Source organism: Bos javanicus, chromosome 22 (assembly GCF_032452875.1).
Source record: "Bos javanicus breed banteng chromosome 22, ARS-OSU_banteng_1.0, whole genome shotgun sequence".
NCBI lineage: Eukaryota > Metazoa > Chordata > Mammalia > Artiodactyla > Bovidae > Bos > Bos javanicus.
This window is the reverse complement of record NC_083889.1, coordinates 6,852,691-6,865,270: the sequence shown is the minus strand read 5'-3', so window position 1 is coordinate 6,865,270 and position 12,580 is coordinate 6,852,691. Positions and strand designations below refer to the sequence as shown.

Below are 12,580 nucleotides of genomic sequence, written 5' to 3'. Positions count from 1 at the left end.
CTGGCTCCTCCTCGTGGTCAGATAACTGTCAACAACTTTCCGCTTGTACATTTCCTAGGAACTTCCCAGCAAGCCTGGGTCACATGCTCCTGCCTGAGCCAGTTGCTGCTGCCAGGGTGGGATGGGCTTAGCCCTGGCCACACACTCCATCCCAGAGCACAGTGGAGCTGGCTTTCCCTGAAGTCGCTGGGGTATGAGTGGGTGGTGCGGATACTGGAAAAAAAAAAAAAAACTAGGGCAGTCAGATGACAAGAGGATGAAGGGATGCTGAAGATGCAGTGGCAAGGTCTGCTACATCCTGACTTAACTGCTACTCTGAATATTCTAGAAAAGAAGTCTGCCACTGACATGAAACACACCTTCCAGATGGAATGAATGAATGCCTCAACTTTCCTGCCACTCACCTTAAGTTTCTGAAAAATCATCACCTTTGGGTTGCCAAGCACTTTCCCTCAAACCTGATACTTTTAACAACAGATATTCTGATCTTTCTCATTGCCCAAAAGTCACCAGCATTGGAAGAGTCACCTAACTTCTTTTACCTCTGTATGCTCACAATTCACTTCGGCAGCAGAACGTAGCCAGAATAGTTACGTAACACCAAGTCAGGAAATATTCCCAGGTTGCCCTTTCAGTGTGCACCTGTGTGTATTTAGGCTGATATGGGCTTTCCTCGGAGATCGGGCGGGTTTGGTCCCGGACCATAACGACAGCCACACGAATGTTTTTGGTTTCTCGGGGCATATAAAAGTTCTGTTTATACTATAGTCTATTATTAGCATTACGCCTAAAAAACAATGTACATACTTAAAAATACTTTTCTTGCTAAAAAATGCTAACAATCCTCTGGCCTTCAGCAAGTCATAAGCTTTTTGCTGGTAGAGGGTCTGGCCTGGATGTTGATGGCAGCTGACTGATCAAGGTGGTGGCTGTTAAAATTTGGGGTGGCCGTCTTATTCTTAAAATAGGACAACACCGAAGTTTGCCTCATAGATGGACTCTTCCCTTCACAAATGATTTCTGCACTCGGTCATGTTGTTTGATAGCTTTTACTCATATTCTTTCAGAACTGGAGTTAGTCCTCTCGAATCCTGCTGCTGCTTTAGCAGCTGAGTTTATGTAATATTCTAAATCCTCTGTTGTCATGTCAACAGTCTTCATAGCATCTTCACCAGGAGTAGATTTCATCTCAAGGGACCACTGTCTTTTCTCATCCATAAGCGACTCCTCATCCATTAGAGTTTTATCATGAGAGGAGAGGCAGCAACCCAGCCCCATCTGTCGGATGGCTCTTTTTAGCTGCTCCACGGCATGTGGGATCTTCATTCCCTGAGCAGGGATCACACCTGGGCCCCCTGCATTGGGAGTTGGGAGTCTTAACCACTGACAGCCAGGGAAGGCTCCAGGCTCCACTTCTAACTAGCTCTCCTGCAATTCCCACTACATCCACAGTTACTTCCTCTGCTGAAGCCTCGATCCCCCAAAGTCCTCCACGACGGCTGGAACCAACTTTCTCCAAACTGCTGGCAATGTGGCTCTTCTGACCTCTTCTTAGGAATCACGAATATTCTAAATGACACCAGTTGTTAAAAACAGTCCTTTCCAGAAGGTTTTCAACTGACTTTGCCCAGATCTGTCAGAGAAATCACCATCTATAGCAGTCAAAGCCTTACAAAATGTATTTCTTAAATAATAAGCCGAAATGACTCCATGATCCACGGGCTACAGAATAGGTGTCATGTTAGCAGGCACGACAACTTAATCTCGTATTCATCTCCACCACAGCTCTTGGGTGACCTGGTGCCTTGTCAATAAGCAGTCATATCTGGAAAGGAATCTTTTTTTCTTTTGAGCAGTAGGTCTCAACGGTGGGCTTAAAGTAGTCAGTAAACCATGCTGTCAACAGATGCGCTGTCATCCAGGCTTTTGTTGCTTCACTGACAGCACAGGCAGGGTGGATACAGCATAACCCTTAAGGTCCCTGGAACTTCCCTGGTGGTTCAGCTGGTAAAGAATCTGCCTGCATGATGGGAGACCTGGGTTCGATCCCTGGGTCGGGAAGATCCCCCCCTGGGGGAGGAAATGGCAACCCACTCCAGTATTCTTGTCTGGAGAATTTCATGAGCCTGATGAGCTACAGTCCATGGGATCGCAGAGTCAGACACGACTGAGCGACTAACACTTTCACTTTAAGGTCCCTAGGAGTTTCAGAATGGTAAATGAACACTAAACTTAAAATGACCAGCTGTGTTTCACCCCTAACGACAGAGTCAACCTGTCCCTTGAAGCTTTGAAGCCAGGCACTGACTTCTCCTCTCCAGCTCTGAAAGCTCTAGATGGCATCTTCTTCCAATAGGAGCCTCATTTGTCTACACTGAAAATCTGTTATTTAGAGTAGCCACTTTTATGAATTATCTAGATCTTCTGCACAACTTGCTGGAGCTTCTGCATCAGCACTCGCTGTTTTACCTCCACCTTTAAAGAGACAGCTTCTTTCTTTAAACCTCATGAACCAACCTCTGTTAGCTTCAGACTTTTCCTCTGCAGCTTCCTCATCTCTCTCAGCCTTCCTAGAATTAAAAAGAGTTAGGACCTAGCTCTGGATTAGGCTTTTTTTTTTTCTGCTTCAAGAAAAGTGGCTGTTTGAATCTTCTTTCTACACAGACCCCTAAACTTACATATCAGCAATTAGGCTGTTTCCCTTTCTTATCATTCTTGTGTTCACTGGAGTAGCACTTTTAATTTCCTTCAGGAACCTTTCCTTTGCATTTGCAACTTGGCTGTTTGGCACAAGAGGCTGAGCTTTCAGCCTGTCTGGGCTTTCGACATGCCTTCCTCATTAAGTTTAATCATTTCTAGCTTTTGATTTAAACTGAGATACGTGTAACTCTTCCTTTCACGTGAACACTTAAGAGGCCGTTACAGGGTTATTAACTGGCCTAATCTCAATACTGTTGTCTGAGGGAACAGGGAGGCCTATGGAGAGGGAGAGAGATGGGGAATGAGCAGTCGGAACACACACATTTATGGATTAAATTCATCATCTTATATGGGCATGGTTGGTGGTGCCTGGAAACAAATAGTAACATTACAGATCACAGATCACTGTAAGAAACATAATAATGAGAAAGTTTGAAATACTGGGAGAATTACCAAAATGTGACACAGATATGAAGTGAGGAAATGCTACTGGAAAAATGGACTGGGTCCACATAGGGTTGCCTCAAACCTTCAGTTTGTATAAAACACAGTATCTTTGAAGTGCAGTAAAGTGAAGGGCAATAAAATAACGTGTGCCTGGATTGTTTTTTTTTCCTGTGAAAATCTCTTCTCAATTTAAGAACTGTCTAGGGAACAGAAATTCAGACTTTTAAATTGATTTCCTACCCAGGGCTGCATCTTCAGTTAGTATTGTTAAATGTCTGTGCTCTATGCAGAGACAGCTTGTGTATTTAACATGCTTGTGCCCTGATACCCGGCGGGGAGTCTCCTATGAAGGGAGAATTTAAAAATGGACAAAAGTAACTGATGCCGAATGTTCTTGCCTCTAGATTTTCTTACAGTTTTAAAATACTGGCTAAACATTTACCTTGTGCGGCTAAGAGCCAGAAATAGCCATAGAGAGAAATTAAACGCCTAGAGCACTCCATTGATTTGTCATGAGTGGGTAAACACATCACATGAAACCCGCCGCCCTCAGTTCTATGAACGTGATGGTGCTGGAAGGGCTAAGACGCCAGAGTGTAAGCACATTCTATTATACTTGGAATAATATTTTTCATCCCCAGAAAACTACTCTTCTTGTTATGCAGGCTGTGTTGCATGTGGCTTTGCTTTTTTTCTTCCTTCTTTTTCCAGAAAAAAATTAAACCCAGCTCAAAACTTACAGCTTCAGCAGAGAATCATTTTGTTGTCTAAAAATTCACACTTAAAAATTATTAACGAACAAAGTCAGCATTCAAAAGAAGAAATAAGAACTTCCTTTCAGCTAAAAATAAATGCTTTTTGTTTTTTGGGTGGTTTTGGGGAGGTGAACTTTCAAGGCAACACTAAGGGTCATGCTCTTGAAAAGCCACACATAGAGACGTGAAGGCAAGTCCCCCACACCCTACGTGGACACAAATGAAACACTGATCTCTTGAAATAGATCCCTTGAAACTGATCCCTTTGGTGCTCCCAGTTTAGGAAAGGGCCACAGTTGGTTGTAGTCTATTTGGAGGCTATTTCAAGTTGGCTAACGAAACCTTTTACCCCAGAAGTTACTTCCTATAAATGTGGCCATGGTTGTAGAAATCACACACACACACAAACACAGAACATAAAAACAAGCTTCTTCCTCACGACTGTTTCCAGAAACAGACCTCTTAGGTTACAGTTTTTCTGCCTTTCATGGAGGCTTAACTGCAATACAAAGTACTTAAAAACCCACCCGATAATGTGAGATAATGTAAAAAAAGAATATATATGCTTACATATATGTTAAAGTGTATCACTTGCTGTGCACTTAAATCACAACACTGTAAACCCGCTGTATTTCAATTTAAGAAAAATCGATACACGGAAGGTATGTGGAAGGTGAATAGGCTTCTGCGAGTGTGAGAGGGAAAGATGGGCAGAGAGGCGGTGCGCACACACCCTGACTAGTTATTTCAGCTTTTCTTGCAAAACCAGCAAGTCGCAGGCTGTCCGGGCAATGCCTGGGAACAAAACTCCAGAAAGATCGTGGGCAGCCCCAGGCAGCTGCAGGTGTGAGCTGCAGAAGCCAAAGCATCGAGACTACAGGTGGGACTCAGACAGGCTTCCCGTGCCCCACACCTCCCTCCCTCCCTCCTGCTGTCCCCTCCCCGAAACCACTTTGGACCCACAAGCCAAGAACATTCTTCACTGTTACTTTCAAAGGTCTGGGGTGGGTGTCATTAGACACTCAAGAAATCCCAACTCTTTCCTTCTTATACAGGGGGAAACAGAGCTTGGGTGAGGAATGACAGGAACAGGAAAACCAGCACAAACAACCCACAGGAGAAAGAAACGGCACCGCCACGAGCAGAACGGCGGGGGCCACGGGGCCGCGTCCACAGTGTTCAACTGAACCTGCTCCTGTCACCACTACACTAACATTTCTGTGGTTTTTTGTTTTTCAAAAGAGGCTCAGTTTGAAAAATCACCCAAGATACACTGCCGTGCCAGCAAGAGCCATCCTGCTCGAGAACACTTCCTCTGAGTGCACATCTGCCTCCCAAAAGGGCAGCTTCCTACTGTCTCCTAAGAGCTGATAACAATGTTACGAACTATTCAGGCTGGAGCCTAGAGATTTGGGGCCTTTGGGTCACACATGTTCTACTCAATGTGGTACTCTGTCTCTGGGGTCAGCAGGATGGTTTTAAGGTACACCCAAGTATTTATTCTTTTAATGGTTATGAGTTTATTTTGATCAGTGTTAGAAAAACCACCCACCAGCGCATCCGCCACTGTGCTCAGAGCATCACTTAAGGGGAGCTCATTACTAAGCTCCAAGGTTAGTGGCCATTAGATGCTTTTGGTGCCAACCAGTCAGCGTGTGAGAATCATGGCTGCCAATGACCCCCAGGCTTGGGGAGATGGATCGCTCTGACACACTGGCCTGTGGACAGTGTCTCCCAGCAGTATCAACCCTGGGCAGCCCTGTGAGGGTGAAGAACTCCCTGCAGCCACCAGCCTCAGGCTTCAGCAAAAGGTCTCCTTTTTTTTTTTTTTTTTTGAGTTGTGAGTTAAGTTTTATTTGGGGCAAAATGAGGACTGCAGCCTGGGAGGCAGCATCTAAGATAGCTCTGAGAGACTGCTGCCAAGGTCTCCTTTCTTGAATGAGACACCTTGTTACCCTGGATTCTGCAACATTTAATCAAAAAAGAATCTAGCATTTTTAAAAGTTTGGTTTATAAAGCTGATGCATTCTTCCTATCAGCAGTTCATCTCTTTCTACATTGCCTAAGAAAATAAGGTCTATGAAGACAGCAACAAGATAGTTAAGAGTTCATTAGAAGCTACAGCAAATAAGTATCCAGTTTAATTGTAACAAACCAGTGTGAGCAAATTTAACTAAGTATATAAAAACATTAGTTAAATACAAATCTCTGGAAATATACATTATACCTACAGGTTTGTTTTTTGTTTGTTTGTTTTACAGTGAGTCTTCCTTTTGTTTTCCCCCTTTTAATTTTCAAAATGGTGAATCACTGTATGGTCCTGGATCTCCAAGCTATAAAACTGAAATATGTGTTTCCAGCGTAGCAGATGGTGACCAGGAAGGCAAAGAACTGGAGAAAACAAAACACAGTAGAAAGAGGGTTTAGAATTCATCCTAATTAGCAAAAGTTATCACTTCACTTCCATCGAATAATGTACTTACAGCATCCCTTGACTCCAAGTTTTCTCATCTAAAATTGCTTTATTGGTTCAATTACCTTCCTTCTGGAACGGATTTGGGCTGTTTTTCTTTCTTGGAACTATCTGGGAAGCCTGTAGTTTTACTCCAATCCCCTGCCTTCCTCCAGGGGATCTTCCCAACCCAGAGATCAAACCCATGTCTCTTACATCTCCTGCGATGGCAGGAGGGTTCTTTACCACTAGTGCCGCCTGGGAAGCCTATATATATCTATCTATATATAGATATAGATTCTTTCTCATGTTATTTTCCAATTATGGTTTATCACAGGGTATGGAGAAGGCAATGGGACCCCACTCCAGTACTCTTGCCTGGAAAATCCCATGGATGGAGGAGCCTGTTAGGCTGCAGTCCATGGGGTCGCTAAGAGTCAGACACGACTGAGCGACTTCACTTTCACTTTTCACTCTCATGCATTGGAGAAGGAAATGGCAGCCCACTCCAGTGTTCTTGCCTGGAGAATCCCAGGGACGGGGAGCCTGGTGGGCTGCCGTCTATGGGGTCGCACAGAGTCGGACACGACTGAAGTGACTTAGCACAGCATAGCATAGCATTGAATATAGTACCCTGTGCTATACAGTAGGATCTGGTTGTTTATCCATCCTATAGATAATAGTTTGCAACTGCCCAGCTGATTCTTGCTGTGTGTGTTAACTACAACAGACCATTATTTTTAATCTCATGTGGACTCATGCTGTTTATCTTTTAATAGGGTAAAGCACCCACTTCATCCTTACCTGGAGAATCCCATGGACAGAGGAGCCTGGTGGGCTATAGTTCATGGGGTCGCAAAGAGTCAGACATGAATGAAGCAACTTGCTATGCATGCATGCAGAGATTGTGAAATATAAGTTTAAAGCACTGGTACAATAAACACCCATGGATCACCCATCAGCTTTAACATCACCCTGCTGGCCTTCCTGTCTAATTGCCCACTTCCCCTAACACTTCTGATGCTGATGAAATATTTTAAGGCCAATCTCAGAGAAACTTTTAAAGTTAGTTTTTTAAATTTGAAAAATACACACGATTCCAAAATGCCAACAGTACAGAAGTACATGAATTAAAAAGCAGAAGCCTCTCATCCCACACCCCTCATGGTCCATCACAGTCCCTGGAAGGAAACTCCGCTAGGGTTTATCCCTCCAGGCACTGTTACGGTGTAAACAACAATTTCTACTTAAACAGAATCCTAGAGTGCATATCTTCTGTTTCTCCCCAATAGGATGCTATAGGCAGCAGAATTATTCTTATTCAGTCACCCAGTCACGCCCGACTCTTTGTGACCCCATGGACTGTAGCCACAAGGCCCCTCCGTCCATGGGATTCTCCAGGCTATAATACCAGAGTGGGTTGCCATTTCCACCTCCAGAAGATCTTCCCGACCCAGGGATCAAACCCGCGTCTCCTGCCTGTCCTGCACTGGCAGGCGCTTTCTTTACTGCTGAGCCACCTGGGGAAGTCCTGCAGGTAATTTTGTCCTTTTCCCTCTGATCCGCAGGTGGCCTCAGGGAGGAGGAGACTCCCAGGATGACAGGCTCACTCACCGACGAAGCCGCCCAGCTGTTGAAGTTGTGACTGTCTCTCTCCGGGGAGACGGAAGATGCGTCCACAATAGCAGCTGAGAGGTATAAGGCGAAGGCGCTGCCGTTAAACCACAGACCCTGGGAAGCAGAGGTGCAGAGTGTTTAGGGAGCCTGGGAAGGTCTGGGCACCCCCAGACCCCAGAAGCAGCTAGAATCGCACTTGGCAAGGCACTCACATGGACGCAGGAAGAAGGCAGGGGACGAGGCTAATGAGAAGGCGGCTCCTTGGTGCCTAGGGGGTCCCTGCTGCATGCTACTTCCTCCACTCACACAGGCATGAGGGTTTATAAAAGGGCTCCTCAATGAGAGCAGCAAATAAAATATCCCAACTAGAGGCCAGACACACCTGATCTTTATTGGCATCTACTGGCAGTACATGAAATTTCCAAAATTTGGCTGCAAACATCTCCAAAATGGGGGAGCTAAAACAGAAACCCAGATTTCTAGATTCTCCAGGGAGGGGGGAAAAGCCAACAACAGAAGACCTAGAGATTCTGGGAACACAGCTCATTTCTAGTTGAAGACTATTCTGCAATTGTTTAAGTCCATGGGTCTGGGTGGCAAGGATTCCATACTTTCTGAGTTTACACTCATTTGTCTGAGCTTCTGATCTCCTCACATGTGTGAGCGTGCAGCGCCTGATGTGAAGGGGTCTCCTGGCTGCTGGCCAGGGTTCTAATTACTTCTCGGGCAGAGAAACACCCAGAGCAGGACGATGGCAGAAAAAAACTGCTGGGTGGAAGTCGAGAGACATGGGCCCAGATGTGTGTGAACCTGTACAAAGTCAGGAGGCTTCAAACCTCAGCTTCCTTATGGTAGAATGGGGACATGCCTCATGATGACAAATTCTGAAAATGCAAATCAGAGCATTTTAAAACCAGGGAGTTTCAGAAGGAAGCATCGTTAAACAAGTTAAAAAAAAAAAAAAAAAAGTAACATTACAGGCAATGTTTTAAATTTTTAATGTAATAGATCAATGAAGGAATCTTAGGCTTGGAGGAGAGAAAGAGACTAATAGATGCTCTAGGCTGAAGGTCAGCAAGATAAAGACTCCTGACTAGCAGTCAGCAGAATGAGACTTAGAGTCCCTTCAGAAGTGTTTAACCCCTTTGTCGCTTCAAGAAAGACCATCACCTCCCTGTCAGGGCTGCTCACCCATGTGTGAAAAGGCCAGAGAAACTCAAGTCTACCAGTTTTTCTGTTTGTTTTTTGTTTTTTACTTTTTTGCCTGCACCGCTCACAACTCGTGGGCATCCCAGCTCCCCAGTCAGGGACTGAACCCGTGCCCTCTGCATTGGGAGCACTGAGTCTTAACCACTGGACCTCCAGGGAGGTCTCCTACCTGCCAGTCTTTATGTAAAAACTTTTGCTGGAACAAGTCATGCTTGTTCATTTACTAAGTGTCTACGGCGGCTCTCCCATGGTAAGCGGAGCTGGATGACTGTGACAGAGAAAGTTTGCCAGCCTCTAGTCCAGAGCGTCAGCTCAGAACTGAGACTTGGGCAGAGGCGGAAGTCAGGGTCCTGCCCATTCCCACATCTGGACCACTGGCTCCCATGTTAGCTTTTCCAGGCTCATCTTCTTCCCAGCACTCAAGCATTTTCCTCAAGACCTGGTTCAAGCTTTTCTTAAATCTCCCCAACTCACTGTGATTGCCCCTCACCTGGATCCCCTGTGCCACAACTTCGGGGTGCCAGCCTTCCGTGACTCCCTCAACCAAACGAGGCAGTCTTTCCTGCGCCTGCCTGGGAAGCAGGGTGCCAGTTCCCCCAGGGCTGCCTCCATTGCCCCAGGCATGTGTGGAACCACTATGAACTTAACTCTCAGAAACTGCACCCGGTTCTTAAAGGTCTTCATGGGGAATCCTCACTTTTGTTTCTGGGTAAACAGGCAGGAGTCAGTCAATCTGCTTCCCCAAATACAAATGTGGGCATCCCACTTGGTACATCCCCCCACTTTAGTATGTATCACACAAAGTGCTGGGATGGTTAATCTGACGTGTTAACTATGCTGGTATGCTATTCTGGATGTGTATCAAGGTGTTTTTAGATAAGATCGATGCTTGAATCAGTAGACCGATTGGGTAAAGCAGATTGCCCTTCCCAGTATGGGTGGGCCTCACCTAGTCAGTAATGGCCTGACTACAAAAAAAGGCTGGCCTCCCTGTGAGTGAGAGGGAACTCCTGCCAGACTGGCTTAAGCTCGGACCACCAGTCTTTGTTCTTGCTTTTGGACTTCAACTGAAACTTCAGGTCTTCTTGGGTCTCAAGCCTGCTAGCTTTTGGATTAGAACTTACACCAGCAGCTCTCCTGGTTCTCAGGCCTATTAGCTCTCCTGGGCCTCCAACTCGCTGTCTGCAGGTCTTGGGATGTCTCAGGCTCCATAAGCCCATGAGCCGATTCTTGGAGCAAATCTTTTTATATAGATAAACATTCTATTACTTCTATTTCTCTAGAGAACCCCGATGAATACAGAATTTGGAGCAGAGAGTTGGGTACAGATTTTGGAACTAGAATTAAAGTGTGACTGTAACAAGAAAAACTATGACCAACCTAGACAGCGTGTTAAAAAGCAGACATTACTTTGCCGACAAAGGTCTGTCTAGTCAAAGCTATCGTTTTTCCAGTGGCCATATATGGATGTGAGAGTTGGACCATAAAGAAGACTGAGTGTTGAAGAACTGATGCTTTGGAACCGTGGTGTTGGAAAAGATTCCTAAGAGTCCTTTGGACTGCAAGGAGATCCAGCCAGTCAATCTTAAAAGAAATCAACCCTGAATATTCATTGGAAGGGCTGATGCTGAAGCTCCAAATACTCTGGCCACCTGATTGCAAAGAACAGATTCACTGGGAAAGACCCTGATACTGGGAAAGACTGAAGGCAGGAGAAGGGGGCAACTGAGGATGAGATGGTTGGATGGCATCGTCGACTCAGTGGACATGAGTTTGAGCAAACTCCGGGAGATGGTGAAGGACAGGGAAGCCTGGTGTGCTGCAGCCCATGGGGTCACAAAAAGTTGGACATGACTTAGCAATTGAATAATAATCTCAGTAGAAGCCACGAATAAGTAAGGGATTATACCAGTAGAAACACTGCCAGTTAGAGCAGAAGGGGGTGGAGATAGGCCAGGATGAAGGAGGGGTGCTGACCTTCTTGGATTCTGGAGGACAGAACCACAGAACTATATGCCTGTGACACAGCTTTATCTTTCACAAAAAGAAAGGCGATTCAGAGATCGTCGGGGCTGGCACTCCTGTCATGGGCCCACTGGGCAGGCTGGTTCCTCCTCAGTTTCAAAGGGTGGGGCTACCTCTCTGGTTTCTGGGAGGGACCCTGCAGAGGCACTGGGGCGATAGTACTCTCCAGGTGGATCCAGAAGATAGCGCACTGAACCAAAAGGATGATTATGGAGCCTTAAGATCAGATGGAATTTGCCTTGTAACTTTCTGGGCTTGCTGGAGACCTGTCACCCCTTCCTTCTTTACTATTTCTCCCTTTTGAAACGGGAGTGTCTGTCCCACCACTGTATTTTGGAAGTACTCAACTTGCCTGGTTTCACAGGTTCATAGCTGGAGAGGAATTTTGCCTCAGGGTGAACTGTACCTCAAGTCTCACCCATATCTGACACAGATAATATTTAAAGGAGACTTTGGTTTGGGTGGGGGCGGTTGTTTTTTAAGCAGGATTAGCACCTGTCTGATTTATCTTTATTTTTTGTTTTATTTATTTTTACATGCAGCATGAGGGATCTTAATTCCTTGATCAAGGATCAAGCTCCCCTGCACTGGAAGTGTGAAGTCTTAACCACTGGAGCACCAGGGAAGTCCCTTAAAAGGAGACTTTGGACCTAGATTTTAGTTGATGCTGGAATGAGTTTGAGGGACGTTGAGATGAATGCACTTTGCATGTGAGATGGGTGTGATTTGGGTGGGCAGAATATTATGGAGAGAATGTTTTTCCCTCAAATTCATATGCTAAAGCCCTAGCCTTCAATGCAATAGATAGTGATAGATAGTATTCGGTTAAGGAGCCTTTGAGGTATTTAGGGTCAGAGGAGGGTCATTTCATTCTAAGAAATGAAAGGGAGTTCACATCCTCTCCTCTCTCTCTGCCATGTGAGGACACAGCAAGACTGGCAGGCATCTGCAAGCCAGGAAGAGAGCTCTCACCAGAAACCAGCTCTACTGACACCTGATGCTACACGTCTAGCCTCTAGAACTGCAAGAAATTTCTGTCACCAAAGGTCTAGGGTATTGTTCTGGTGTCCAAGCAGATTACGGTTCTGTAATCTATACGTTTTCTTACCTATCCACGGCCCGCATCTCTGGACTCTGTGTTTCCCTTTGCTGTCCTGCATCCCGCATGGAGTCAGGACAACAGTCCAGTCACTTGTGACCACTCCTGCTCCCAAATATGAGCACACCTCGTTGTTCTAGCAGTGCCTTTCATTTTTCATTCTAACTCTTTGCATCTCAATATCAAAGAACTCTGCTGCCCAAAGAGTTAAAGCCACGACATCAGAAGGGGTTGGAAGGATGAAAGATCTACCGCGGCTGTGCCTTGACACACCTG

The 12,580-nt window shown here is 45.6% G+C and overlaps 1 protein-coding gene across 1 annotated transcript in view; it reads right to left on the bottom strand.

Moving 5' to 3' along the window:
• Positions 1-6,021: 6,021 nt before the first annotated feature.
• Positions 6,022-12,580, bottom strand: part of CMTM8 (CKLF like MARVEL transmembrane domain containing 8) — a 96,109-nt gene continuing 89,550 nt past the window's right edge. The window contains exons 3-4 of the mRNA XM_061395747.1: positions 7,969-8,085; positions 6,022-6,293 (exon numbers count right to left, since the gene is read on the bottom strand). Of these exons, the coding sequence (XP_061251731.1) occupies positions 6,210-6,293; positions 7,969-8,085 (201 nt within the window). The 3' untranslated portion in view covers positions 6,022-6,209. The remainder of the gene's footprint in view (positions 6,294-7,968; positions 8,086-12,580) is intronic.